General features: G+C 42.1%; 1 protein-coding gene across 2 annotated transcripts in view; it reads right to left on the reverse strand.

The window, feature by feature from the left end:
* The window catches only part of MYO1D (myosin ID), a 320801-nt gene that overhangs the window by 76999 nt on the left and 228786 nt on the right, over nt 1–15016 (reverse strand). For both annotated transcript variants that reach the window (XM_014862184.3, XM_044744534.2), the window contains exon 21: nt 13277–13431. In XM_014862184.3, coding sequence (XP_014717670.1) covers nt 13277–13431 — 155 coding nt within the window. The remainder of the gene's footprint in view (nt 1–13276; nt 13432–15016) is intronic.

A 15016-nucleotide genomic window follows, 5' to 3' on the forward strand; every position in this document is an offset into this window, starting at 1 on the left:
TCAGCAAAGTTAAATTGGATAAAATACAACCTCACAATATCAATTTATCAATTCCTACAGAGGAGTTTAATACCCAATATTTACAAAATTGAGACACCTGAATCTGCTAGAGAGACTCCAGTAAGACTTTAGATGCAGGTTCAATGTATCTTAGGAGAAATCCTAAATGTTGGCAATGAAGTATCAATTATAAATTTTACCGAGATCCAACAACAGTTGCTGAATTATTTATTAGTAGGTGCCAATCTATCAAAAACTGTTGATTTTTGGGGCTGGCCCTGTGGCTGAGTGGTTAAGTTTGCGCGCTCCACTTTGCCGGCCCAGGGTTTCACCAGTTCGGATCCTGGGCGCGGACATGGCACCGCTCGCCAGGCCAAGCTGAGGCGGCATCCCACATGCCACAACCAGGAGGACCTACAACTAGAATATACAACTATGTACTGGGGGCTTTTGGGAGAAGAAGAAGAAGAAGAAAAAAGAGAAGATTGGCAACAGATGTTAGCTCAGGTGCCAATCTTTAAAAAAAAGAATGATTAGTCATTGATTTAAAAAAAGAGCCGTTGACTTTTGTAGGATTTCAGTGCATTAGGTTAGGGCTCTCCCGGATGCAAGGACAGAAACCCAATTCCTACTAGCTTAAGCTAGGGGAACTTAGGAACTAGGACAATTCATTGATGAAAAGGAATTTGCCAAATGGTGAATTTGCCAAAGGATCATTCTGCTGAACGACCAATTTGCCAAATTTGCGTATTTAACAAAACTGTTTTTGGTTTATCCAGTTTTTACTGGATGGAGGAGCAGGGCCTCTGAGGGCCTTCTGACTCTCCTCACCCTTCAGCCTGTCCCTTGTGGCCCCTTGGTCTTTCCCTCTCTCTGCCCCTCGGCCTCCCCTCTGTGGGAATGGCAGCTCAGATGTACTGGGCGAGTGCTCTCCTCTCTGCCCTCCTCTCCTCTTCTGTCCCAGCTACTTCCAGCTGCAGCAACGGTGTCAGAAACAGAAAGACTATTCCTTAAACTGTTGTTATGAAAACTGATCAATTAAAACTTTGTGGAAATTCTTAAAAGCTATTAATTGCTATCTCAACTAACTGAATTGTTGTAAACTTCATAAACAGTCAAAGTTTTTAAACTTTATAAACTGACTTTTGGTAAATTGCTAAGTTTGGTAAATTAGATGAATTAGTCATTTGGCAAGTTTCATGGAAGAATACTAAATATCAAATGGAAAATAACCGAAGGAGGATTTGAGAATTTCATATAAACTAAATTTCCCATAGGAAATGCTAAAATCTGTGGATTTTGACAATTGCTTTGTATTTTAAGACCTGGTTTGGAAAGTGGGTAGTGTCAGTTTCCAGGAAAAGCCTGAGTCTGGATGACCCGAAATGCAGGCTGCCTGTCTGTGGCAGTCAAACCACAATGTCCGGCACTGCTCTTTGGGAATGGTTATATGGACTTTGGAGTCCCGTAAGGGCGCAATGACGGTAAAAAAGACACATGCCTGCTAGTTCTTTGGAAGCATCTAACAGAAGGACACCCGTCTCTAACCATTCTAAATAAACTCCAAACAACATATTTACAAATCGAGTACAGTCTATTTTTCTGCTAAAATTCATTAAAAAAAACCTAAGCCAATCCAAAAGCCTAGGTTTTCCTCAACTGGAACATGCCTTAAAACGCTATCAAGAGGAGCACACTCAAGAAGAATATTCCTTGAAACCAGTTTTTGGTAACTTTGCAAATTTTTGCAAATCTAGTGAATTGTCCATTTGGCAAATTGACCTTCAGTGAATTGATTTTTTTTATCCATTTAAAGAAACTGTGTGGCTGGCCTAGTGGCGTAGCAGTTATGTTTGCGCGCTCAGTGTTGGCAGCCTGGGGTTCGCTGGTTTGGATCCTGGGTGTGGACATACGCACTGCTTATCAAGCCACGCTGTGGCAGGTGTCCACATAAAAAAAAAAACAAGATGGGCACAGATGTTAGCTCAGAGCTAATCTTCCTCAAAAAACCCACAAAACTGGGGCCGGCCCAGAGGTGCAGCCGTTAAGTGCGCACGTTCCACTTCAGCGGCCCCGGGTTCGCCAGTTCAGATCCTGGGTGTGGACATGGCACCGCCTGGGAAGCCATGCTGTGGTAGGCATCCCACATATAAAGTAGACGAAGATGGGCACAGATGTTAGCTCAGGGCCAGTCCTCCTCAGCAAAAAGAGAAGGATTGGCAGCAGTTAGCTCAAAGCTAATCTTCCTCAAAACAAAACAAAACAAAACACAAAAGTGTGACCAAAAAACCACATAAAAACTTACTCTCTCAACAGTTTCCAAGTGTATGTTACAATATCGTCAACCACATACACACTGCTGAATTGATTTCTGACAAATTGGTGTGCTTCAGATCACACAAGATCTTAGTATGGAACAAGGTCATACAATCTGCAGAACATAGGGAGGTGGCCCCAGAGTTAAGCAGACATGGGGCCTGGAGGCATCAGATTCTGCTTCGCCTCAAGCCTCTGTTTCTCTGCAGGTCAGGTATGCTGTCCCAGCTGAGAACAGCTTTCTCGACTTCTGGGAATGTGGTCACCCCCGCTCCCAAGTGTCCGGAGAGGCAATGACCTGCAGGTCTTCTCTGGCCTGAAGCCCAACAATCCTGAGGAAGGGAAGGTGGTGCAGCGTGGGGCAGGTGCCACCCCAGCGCTGCTCAGCTCTTCCAGGAAGCAGGGTGATGGAAGGATGTGGCGCCTCTGGTGGGAACTATGAAGATGCATGACAGGGGAGAGGGAGGTCCCAGAAGAGGGGGCTGCTGGACAGACCAAACAACAAACATCCCCACACCCAAGCTCCTCCTTCCCCATTCAGTATGGCCACAACTCGCTCTGTCTCTTGGGAATCTCCTCTCCCTAAAAATGGCTGTAGAATGGGGTGAAGTTTCTTTAATTTGTCTCTATCTTACTGTTCCTGAAGGTAAAAATCTAGGTTCTTTTCATTAGGGATTTTTACTGCTAATAACTATATATTTTGGGTAGCCAAAATAACAAAAAAACTTATGAAGGTTAAGGAATTTTGTCATAGTTCTTACCCTTCTGAGGACTTCTGATTTCCAGTTTTAGTACTAAGGGTTGCCCCTGCCTTTCTAATGTCTACCTTGCTCTTTCTCCATTCAATTAATTTTTTTGGCATGTGGGGGGCCACAGACATTATATATCAACTAGTGTTCTCAACTTCCCATTTTCCTTAAGTGGACAATTATTTTATATTCTTGAGCATCTCTAGGCTGGAAGATACGTGTCATTAGGCCTTGTCTCATTGGGCAGTTGCATATTTTTATACTTATTTTCTTCCCCTAACCTATATGATAAATTTCAAATTCATCAGCATGGTTTTAGGAGCTCCTACTTAAGCTACTTCTCTCCACCACGCATCTGCATAACCTGCTTCCCTTCACTGGGGAACATCTTGCCCCATTCCCAACTGATAAAACTCCAGCCATCCTTGGAGACCCAGCTGGATGACCACCTGCCCCATCAGGCCTTTGCTGACTCTCAGAGGCAAAGGGAATCAGTTCATCCCATGTCTCCACGGCTGGGCCCTCTACCTGTGGACCCATCAGAGCACTATCAGGCAGTAGGGCAGACATGCCATCTTCCCCACAGGATTAAGAGCTGTTTGAGGGAAAGGACCAAATGGCCCCTCTTTGTTTCCCTCCCACCACCCAGAGCCAGACCTGCAGTGGGGGCTCAGTGAACACAGGCTCAATGATGGTATGAAGACAAAACACTTGGTTAAGCATATTATGCTTACATAATACCCTGATTCCTATACAGCCGATCAGACTTGAAATAAACACATCAAGAATGCTTTTAAAAATCCTAGTAAGTTAAAGAGTTATATCTGACAATTTAGGAGAAAATCCCAACAGACAGCACAAACCAGGGTGGTATTCACTGATCATTTGGGGAATGCAGGAATACCTCACTAGAAGATCTCCATTTCAGCAGATATTGGAATGTTTAGTGCTATGGGCCTTTAAAAAAGTACTCTGAGTACTTTAAATGTACAGTATCTCCCTGCAGAGAAGCTGAAAAGATGATCGGTTTTCCACTACTTTTGGATTTACTCTTTCAACATGAAAGGCAATGATGGCTATGTCATAAAGCAAATAAGTATCTTTGATCTGCCCCAAAATCCCCAGAAAATCTCCACCATAAGAGCAGGTGAAGCTGAGGATGACACTGTGTGTCCCTGCGTGCTCTCTAAGGGAGCTTTGTCCAAGGGCAGCCGCTTCTCAAGGCAGATGGGCACAGCACAGAGGGAGAGAAATGGAAAGTCAATAGATGGCTTAGTCTACAGCAGCTGTTACACCTTAATGCTGTTTGATTTTGGCCCTGGCTTAGTCACACTGAAAGGCTTTTAAGATTCCTCTCTGTGTTCTTTTGTGTACAGCAGATGGGTGTGAGGACATATAAATGGGTGAGGATATATAAAGTGTATTCTGTGGAAGCCTGCTATTTGCAGGTGGGGTTCCTATCTGGAAATGGGCAGGTAGGTCCAAACTGCAAACTTCTTAGGGTAATTAAAAACCATTGCTTAGAATGAGTGGTGGCTCTTTCTGGGACAAGTAGAGGTGGCAAACAGAAGCCTGGTCCTGTGTGATTATCTGCCAATGCTCAACTCATGTCTAATCTCCACACCTCCTTACCCTTTTCTCTGAACCTCAGCCCATGCCTCATCCCTACCTTTCTTCACTGGGGCAGGAAGGGAGGCTTATTTTGTATCTTACTCAGTGATGATAATTTTAAAAACATGAAGCTTTAGTGGTTTGATTTTTTTTAAACGTTACTTTGATTACAGTGGCTTCAGCACGATGGCCAGATGAAAAGACCATGCACTCATCCTAGTCATTCTCTCTGTGAGTTGATGAAATGAGTGGAGCTCACTTTGGTAGCTTACCAACGTGTAGATTCCTGGAGATTATGATTTAGAAGGCTGGGGTTGGGGCCCAGGGATGTGCCTTTTGAACAAGCACCCTCAGGTGATTCCAATGCAGATGCAACCTACACTTTAAGGAACCCTGATAGAGAAAGATAATCATTGTTCTTTCATGGCTACCTGCTATTTCACTGCATGAAAACACAATAATAGATTTAACTACGTTTATTTTCATGGACTTTCATACAGTTTCTATGTTTTCAAAATTAATAACAATGCTGTCTATACCATTTGCTTTTCCTGCCCAGCACCTCTTTCCGCTTCTTTTGGGAAATGTTGGCCTCATACACCTCACTTCCAAATACTCCCACCCAGCTCTGCATGCCCTCTTCCAAAAAATGTTCCTCCCCTGGTCTTACTGGAGACTTCCATATTCTGGGAAGACCCACTTCTCTGGCTCAAGTGACTGCCATTGGGGGAAGGCAACTTATCCACGTGGTGACAATCTCACTACTCTGTCCATAGTTATTGAGTTAGTGGGAACACTTCCCTGGGGTTTTGGGACAGCAGCCCAGAGAACATGACCCTGAATTCCTCACTGGCGGTAAAGCTGGAAAAGGAGATCCGGGGAGTGATTCGCAGATTCCAGCCATGTAGGAGAAGCCACTGTGGGAGAACGAAGATGGAAGCAAAGAGAACTGGAGACGAAAGATGGAGACTGTGACAGACTGGACTCCTGGACCATTGCTTTTCCTCTTTCAAAAAACCCTAGTAGCATAATTTCTGGGGCTTGTTTGTCTGTTAAACACAAGTGACAACTTGATTGGGCATATAATTCTTGGGCCCTAACCTTTCCCCTCAACAGACTAAAGCTGTTGCCCCACTGGATTCTCCTACAGAAGAGAGACTGAGGCAAGCCTAACTTTTGTTCCTTTGTAGGGGAATCTCAAACCACTCCCTAGTCTGTATAATCAAATACTTTTTATATATATTTTGCTATCCTTTGAAATTAGAAAAGGTCGGGGCTGGCCCCGTGGCCAAGTGGTTAAGTTTGTGTGCTCCACTTTGGCGGCTCAGGGTTTCGCCAGTTTGAATCCTGGGTGCAGACATGGCACCGCTCATCAAGCCATGCTGAGGCGGCATCCCACATGCCACAACTAGAAGGACCCACAACTAAAAATACACAACTATGTACCGGGGGGCTTTGGGAGAAAAAGGAAAAATAAAATTTTTAAATAAAATAAAATAAAAAATAAATAAAAAAGGTCACTATGGTAAACAAATCAGGTACTTTAGATCTTCAGAGAAAGTGTTTTCAGCAAAGGAAGATTTTCTTCTAGTATGTTTTAAACCACCACATTTTATTGAATATAAGATGCCTTCTCTGTATGATGTACCCTTATTCTATGTATTGCTGAGAAGATAAGATGTTGCCCATTTTCCCTGTAATAATCCATCTATTATAAACTACATCCCAATTTCAGAGAGGTTAAAATTTTTAAAAATGTACTTCTTAGAATCAATGGAACACAGTCTTACTTTTGCTGTTTCTCTTTTTCAAGTACATCTATTATTTGAATGTAAACATTTTGTTCTCTGTCCTCTATATCTGCCAACTTCTTTGTCGTTGCCCTCTTCCTCTGTGCGCCAAGAGACCTTCTTACACTTCTCTTTCACATCAGGTCTATGTTCTGCAATACCAGCGGTGTCATTCCCACATTTAACGGTGATTTAAATTCTTTAATATCTTTTCTTACTTCATTCAAATAACTGAACATTTCTGTTTATTAGCCAGCCCCTTCTTCATCTCAGTCTGTCATGTAATTTTTGGTCTGTTTATGTAGAATCTATGCTTTCCTGAGTTTTATTCAGAATACAGATACTTTCTATAATGGGAATTTTCTGTTATAATCCTTTTTGGAAATATGCTTTTCTTCTATTTTTAAGTCTATAGTCTGTGTCTTCCTCACTGCTATTGTCTTTCTTTCTTTTATTTTTTGCTGAGGAAGATTTGCCCTGAGCTAACATCTGTGCCAATCTTCCTCTATTTGGTATGTGGGTTGCTGCCACAGCATGGCCACTGATGGGTAGTGTAGATCCATGCCCAGGAACTGAACCTGGGCTGCCAAAGCAGAGCATGCTGAACTTAACCACTAGGCCACGGGGCTGGGCCCTGCTACTGTCTTTCTTTGTAGGCCTCATACCTAAGGAGACATCTATTCTATCCTGGTGCTCACACAAAAGGGGCATATGCATTCTCCTGGGTTCCTTCTTACAGTCCACCTGTAGCTGTAGTCAGCATCCATTTCTCAGCTTTTAAGCTAAGAGCTGGCTTATGTGCACAGCCTCTAGTTGTGCTTTTGAAGTCTTTTACTTATTTGAAGCTGCTGATCTGAGCAGGAATTCCTACATCTTGCTTCCTTGTCAGCTTACTGACAAGGAGAGTCTGAAGTTATTTCCAGTTCTTTAGTTGTTAAAAAAAAGTAAATGAAAAGCTGCATCCCCCCCAGTGTACAATGTACCCACGGCTCTTCCAGCCCACAGCTCTTTTCGTTGCTGATTTAATATCTTGAAACACCTATTCACTTCTGTCCTAGATGTCTTACATTGCGTAGAGCAGTAATCCTGGAATCAGTACAAGAAAAGTGGTATTCATAAAGGGAGGAAACTGTAAAGAGTTCTTCCTTTCTCTCATACAGAAGGAGGACTAAGTCTCTATCTTCCGGTGGGCAAGACAAACATATCCGTGGGGAAGGGCTAGAAGCATCCTGCGGCCAGCTGGCCCCAGCAGCTGGCCTCGGTGCTCAACAGTTATTTAGTGGGAGCCTTCCGAGTGCCAGGCTCTGTTCTGAACACTAGGGGAACTGCACTGAACAACAGAAATAAGTCCCTGCTAACATGGGCCTTAGATTCTAGTTGGAGCATATACAATAAAGAAATAAGGAGGTAAAGATCCAGTGTCAGATGGAGATGAGCACCACGGTGAAAAGCCAAGCAGGGCAGGGGGGCAGGAGTGCTGGGGTGGGTGAACTGCTCTTCTCCATAGGATGGTCAGGAGAGCCTGAGGAGGTGACACCTGAGCAGAGGTGACAGACGTCCCTCTCAGTGGCCTCTGGTTGAGCAACATTTCTAGTTTCCAGCTCTATGGAAAGTTGGCATCTCTGTCTGTGTTTTCATGTATAGTTCTGTTGGGAGGCAGAGGAGGGTGCACTGTGGTCACTCACTGTTCTGTCACCATAAATCAGATGCCTCCAAAATTATAATTTTAAATGGCCCAAGTACTCCACCAAGGAGACAGACCATAATTTAACTGACCAGCCCTCTACGGTTGGCTATCTATTTTATTTTCAACTATCTTTATTTTACTTATATATTTTTAGCTGGAACCTAACCTACTATGATTAGCAGCCAGGCATTCAAGGGAAGCTGTTTGGGAACACAGACTGAGGGACATGAAAACGTGTATCTGGAGTCAGGGAGAGTGGAGCAGCAGCCGTGCGTGGCAGTGCAGGAAGGTGGTGAGCAGTGGGGGTGCTGGACGCGGAGGGCCAGCTGGACAGGCCTTTGAGAGGTGGCCTCACTCCCCTGCTCCCTCCACCTCTGGTCAGAAGGCCTCCTCTCCCCCGGCCCCTTGCCTGTACTGTCCGGGCTGCAACCATTGGCCCGGCTTACCAGTCTTAGTCTACCCGTGGTTATAAGTGTGACTCAGAAAGAACACAAGCAACTACAACAGAGAAGCAGGTCAAATGTCCAGTTAAATCCAGTAACAGTGCTCCTTTCATTAAGCGGATATTGCAGATAACGCTTAGGAAGAACAAGCAGCAGATGGCACTGACTTCTGGCTTTCGTCCACAGAAACAGAGCAGGAAAAATAAGAAGTTCCTATGCCCGAGATTGGGGTTATACTGAAGTTTCCAGCATCCAGACAGGCAAATGCCTGGACAGCTGCTTAGGGCAGATGGGTCCTTTGACAGCTTAATATCACAGAGTTTCTGGTGACTCCGTAGTGAGGGCAGCCAACGTGAGACCATCTGTTTACTAGTGGGCAGAAACGCTCACCGCCAGCAGGTAGTCGCTGCTGAGGAGCTACACGCCAGAAGGCAAGTCAGCCATTTTCACAACCTCTGCAAAGCACACTGGACTGGCAAACCACTGGAACAAAACCACAGAAAAGGAAACCTCACTTGGGTTTGTGTGACATATGCAACGGACCACAGAGAACAATGACATCCCAAGGGGTTTTATTTGGTTTATTTTAAGGTAAATATTCCAATGCCATGAGACAGATCATTCACTTAGAAAGCTCTTTTGTTCTTTTCTGCTTTTCTAAACAGGAAAAGAAAATAACTATGAATTCAGAACCATGTATAATATGCCTAAAAAATAGCTGCCGTTTGCTTATTACTAAAATGAAAAAAATTTTAGGTAAGTAACAATATTTATTACAAAGGTTTACAGTGAAAAATAAATAAATCTCCCTCCTGCGTCTTTCTCTCAGTACCCCATCTCCCCTCTCCCTCTCCAGAGACAAACACTGTTATCCATTTCCTGCATCTCTTCCCAGCACTAGTCTAGAATATACATAATCACGTATGAGTGTATATGTCTATGTATACATATGCACATATATATATATATATATATGAATAATACACATATCCTGACAACTTTTCTATTGGGTATTTAAAGTGAACAAAGGCAAGTAATGCAATAAAGAAACCTGTTTAACTTTATTAGCATAACCTAAACATATTTGACTTTGGGGCCCCTCCTTTCCTCCCTGGGGGTAATTTCTGACCTGTGGAGTAGAACCAGGACTCCCTGGTGTGGTTCTGTCAGGTGTTCTGGATGGCGTCTGTTCTGATTCGTCTGTGCTTTTTTTTTTAAATGTAAAGTCTGCTGCCATATTTTTCTTTTTCCTTCATCTGCCTTTCCTTATTTTCTTTGCTCCTTATTTTCATATCGCCTATGCACAGTTCTCTTGCTGTTTTCTGTCTGGTTTATTACTTGCTTTGAGTAGGGGCAGCTATTTGCTGAAGTGTAGCCCTTGAAGAGGTGGGGTTACTATCCGGGGTTTCGATTCAGGCTGTGACCTCATGTCATCCTTTCTCCAAACTTCAGCGTCCTCTGCCTGAGGCCACTTCTGCCCTCAGTTGTTGTCCGTCCTTTCTCCCCACCCACCATACACTGGGGTCAGCATGACTTAGAAGAAGCTTCTTTAGGCCACAGGCCCCCTGGGGGGTAACCCTGTAACCATTTCTGCTCAACTTTGATCGGCAGCTGCAGGTTTGCTTTCGTTCCTACTCCTTGTCTACTGAAGACTTACTCACTTTATTAGGAATGTGTATTAAATTTTACCAAACAGTATTTTTGTCTCCTATTAAGGACTATCACATGAATAGATTAACAGATCTTTCTAATGGACAGCCATCCTTGTATCCTTAGGGTACAGCCTCATGGGTCATGATGCATTACTCTTTTGAAACACTCTTGGACCAATTTTTCGGCATTTTCCTTAGGATTTCAAAAAAATTCTCTGTACTAAAGTAGGATTGGACTACAATTTTCTTGTGCTAACTTTATTTGTTTTGGGTACAGTGTTGTGCTGGCCTAATAACATGAGATACTCTTTTTTCAAACTTTTTACTTCCCTCTCTTCTCTCTGAAACTTGGCTGGAATTTTGCTCAAAGACTTTAAGTCCTAATCTTCTCTCTTTATAATCTTTTTTAAGACAATGACTCCTGTTCAAATCTAGTCTATCAACGGTATGTTTTGTTATTTTGAGCCCTTTGCTCTCAACTTCTCACTAGAGAATGTCTCAGAATGCGCTTTAGGAAATTACCCGGAAGACAATGAGCTGCTCTGGACGTAAGTGCCCCTCCCCTTCGGACTTCCATAACTAACCCAGGGACAAATGAGATTATGTGCCACGTCATTATGCTTGTAAACATAATATGCTCTTCAAAGTCACACCAATGACATGGTACTTGACAATAAAGGAAAATAGCTGGAAAAAAATAAAATTAACCTTTCCTTAAGAAGTCAAGAGCAAGTTGATGACTATAATTCTAATCAAAATTCCAAGCCTCCACTTTCGGGGGCAGGAAGGAGTGATTTTCTCTCTTATTTGTACTTGACCTCTTAATTCATAGGATAAGAACATCAAGAATAAACCATAAAACACCTGGCATCTGGGGGCCAGCCTAGTGGTGCAGTGGTTAAGTTTGCATGCTCTCCTTCAGTGGCCTGGGGTTCACAGGTTTGGAACCCTGGCGCAGGCCTAGGCACTGCTCATCAGTCATGCTGTGGTGGTATCCCGTATACAAAACAGAGGAAGATGGGCACAGATGTTAGCTCAGGGCTAATCTTCCTAAGCAAAAAGAGGAAGATTGGCAATGGATGCTAGCTCAAGGCCAATCTTGCTCACCAAAAAAAAAAAAAAAAAAATCTAGCATCTTGATAATCTTCTTTGCATTTATAAATTTTAAAGACATTTAAAATTCTTACATATATTAAAGATAGGAAGGAATGCAACTAGAAACATAGCTCAGAATGCATATGCTAGGGAAAGAAAGCAACTGATGGATTCTAGGACCCGATTCATATTTTCTGCCACTTGTAGAGACATTTAACAGGGATTGGAATTTGCTAAACAAGGACTCAGATAGAGAAAAAAATACTTCAATTTCCCAGGTGAAAACTATTCATTAGTACAGGCATCCAAATTAAAATCCCTTTAATTGTTCATACTTTGCCATAACTAAATATTAGGAGAAAAAGAAGCCTGCCCATTTAAGTTATAGACTTTATGGTAGAGATGACTTTTCTGTCTTTCCCTTCCATTTTAAATTCTTCAGTATTTCTCTTAGCTTTATAACTATGGCAAATGGAAGGGAATTTTTCAAAGCCTTTTATGTTTATTGTTATTTTTTTGTAATTCCATAGTTAGATTCTCATATGTTTCCACCACAGGACTATTAAATATTACCTTATTTATAGCACTTAACTATATAAGATATTTAATGATCTATTTTGATCTAGAATACATGGTTTGGGCTGGCCCTGTGGCTGAGTGGTTAAAGTTCCGAGTGCTCTGCTTTGGCGGCCCAGGTTTGCAGGTTCGGATCTGGGGTGCAGACCTACTCCACTCATCAGCCATGCTGTGGAGGCATCCCACATACAAAAGAGAGGAAGACTGGCACAGATGTTAGCTCAGGGCGAATCTTCCTCTCACACACACACACACACACACACACACACACAAATATACATATATATAGAATACATGGTTTAATAACATAAAATAAGTGGTCTGTGCAGCCCACTTCTAAAATTACACCCCACACATTTATCAGCAAAAGCGAACACAGCAGGATTAGACATACAGACATCTGATTCTAAACACGCCTTTGTTTAGAGAAGAAGAGCCATGTCTAAACTTAAGAAAACAATACTAATAAGGAATGCTCAACGACTTCTGGCAACTTGGGAAATGTCTTTTAGGAAGAAAAGGAACTGGACTGGGCTCATTTCTCAGACACTAGGTTTAGAAGAGCACTCTTCACTCGGCTTCAGGGGGCGGGGAGGCGGAGAGCGGGCCACAATGGGAAGAACACGTGACTGTCGAGTGGAGAAGCACCCTACCCCAACTACTCCACGACCTCCTATGGGAAGAAAAACCCCATCTCTAAAACAACTCCCAAAATAACCAGACGAAATCACTCCCCTGCTTACAATTATTCATGCACTGGTCCCCATCTCCCTCAGGATCTGCTCCCTGCTTGTATTTCTCACATCATTGTTCCCAACACACACAAGTACGTAAACACCCCAGGCATCACCTCGGTTTACTATGAAGTTCTCAGAATATGCCATGTTCCATCACATCTCCATGTTTTTCCAGAGGTCTTCCAGAGGCCAGTCGCAGGAACTCCTTTAGTCTTCATGGACCTACATGTCATCCAAAAACTGCCTTCTAACTTGTTTATATTCATGGCAGACACACTCACTGATTATATTTGGGGTAAATGAGAAGCTGCGATAACAAGAATATAGAGTAATTTTTCTATCTTTTGGATTTAATTACATTTGGATTGCAGTGAAGAAATCACCATTAGGGAAATCTCTCACTGTTGGTTCAGCTGGAGGCTGGAAAAGTAGAGGATCCTTCCTAATCTGGAAACCAAGCCTGGATGCTAATTTTGCCTTCTGTGAAACAGATGACATAAGTTGTCCTTATGAAGGAAAATAACTCAATATATAAATTTGGCACAAAAGAAATTCAGTGAGAATTATGATTAAAGATTTCACAAGTTTAAAAGTTGTTGGTTATAAAAATCAAACTTTACCTCTTGAAATGATTCACTAGGACTCCAACAAGTTCTCCGATTCGACTCTCGTGGGTCGGCTGTCTGCTGAAGAGGCAGACAATGAGGTCCTTGTTGTCTTTTGTATGGAACACTACAAGTTGGTCCTTTCCATTGGAGACACTCAGACCAGTCAACTGCAAAAAGACAAAGCATGGAAAACTATAAGGATGGTTCTCAAAAGAATAAATTTAAAAATGCATTTTGTAATTTAATAATACATTTTTGCTTAGTAACCCTGATGACTTTAATTTTTATCAAGTTTCATGAAACAAGCAGATGGAAGGAAATAATAACAAAAATTAATGAAACTGAAAACAGAAAAACAATAAAGAAAAATCAATGAAATAAAGACCTTCCCCCCCACCCCCCAAAAGATCAATAAAATTGCCAAACCTCCTGTCTGAAAGAATAAAAGAGAGAAGACCTGGGGCCAGCACGGTGGCGTAGTGGTTAAGTTCATGTACTCAGGTTCAGCGGACCGGGGTTTGCAGGTTCAGATCCCATGTGTGGACCTACACACTGCTCATCAAGCCATGCTGTGGCAGCATCACACATACAAAATAGAGGAAGACTGGCATGGATGTTAGCTCAGGGACCATCTTCCTCAAGCAAAAAGAGGAGGATTGGCAATGGATGTTAGCTCAGGGTCAGTCTTTCCAGCCCCCCACCAAAAAAAAAGAAAGAAGACCTAATTACCTAATTACTAATATCAGGAATGGAAGAGGATATATCACTACAGACCACATAGCATTAAAAGGATAAGAGAATATTTTCAACAACTCCATGTACATAAATTCAACAACTTAGACAAAACCAAATAATTCTTTGAAAGCCACAAACTACCAAAACTCACCCATGAAGAAATAGATAACCTGAATAGGGCTACAACTATTAAAGAAATTACAGTTGTCTTAAAAACCTGTCACAAATGGAAAGGATCAGATGATCTCACTGATGAATTCTATCAAACATTTAAAAGAAGAAAGAAGACCAATTCTCCATATCTTTTCTTAAAAATAGAAGAGAAGGGACCAATTCATAACTCATCTTGTGAAGCCAGCTTATCCTGATACCAAAAATAGACAAAGGCAGTACAAGAAAAGAAAACTACAAACCAATATCCAATGTCCTTCATGAACGTGGATGTAAGAATGGCCAAGAAAATATTAGCAAATTGAATCCAACAACATATAAAAACAATAATACACCATGACAGAAGAGAGTTTAGTCTAAGAAATGCAAAGCCAGTTTAGACTCAAAAATCAATCAATGTAATGCATCATAGCAGCAGACAAAAAGAAAGCTACATGATCATGTTAATTGATTTAGAAAAAGCACTTGACAAAATTCAACATCCATTCATGATAAAAATCTCTCAGCAAGCCAGGATTTACAAGAGAACTCAACTGGATAAATGACATCTACAAAAATGCCACAGCTAACAACATACTTAGTGGTGAAAGACTGAATGTCTCCCCAAAGAGCAGGACCAATGCAGGCATTTCCACAGGCACTGCTGCTGTGCAACAATGTACTAGAAGCCCTAGCCAGTGCAATAAGGCAGGTTTAAAGAAATTTAAAAGGCATACAGATTGCAAGGGAAGAAACAAATGTCTCTATATTCAGATTACATGATTGTCTACATAGAGAATCCCAAGGAATCTACAAAATAGCTCCCAGAACCAAAGTGGTTTTAGCGAGGTCACCAGATACCAGGCC

Source organism: Equus asinus, chromosome 13, assembly GCF_041296235.1.
Source record: "Equus asinus isolate D_3611 breed Donkey chromosome 13, EquAss-T2T_v2, whole genome shotgun sequence".
NCBI classification, from domain to species: Eukaryota; Metazoa; Chordata; class Mammalia; order Perissodactyla; family Equidae; genus Equus; species Equus asinus.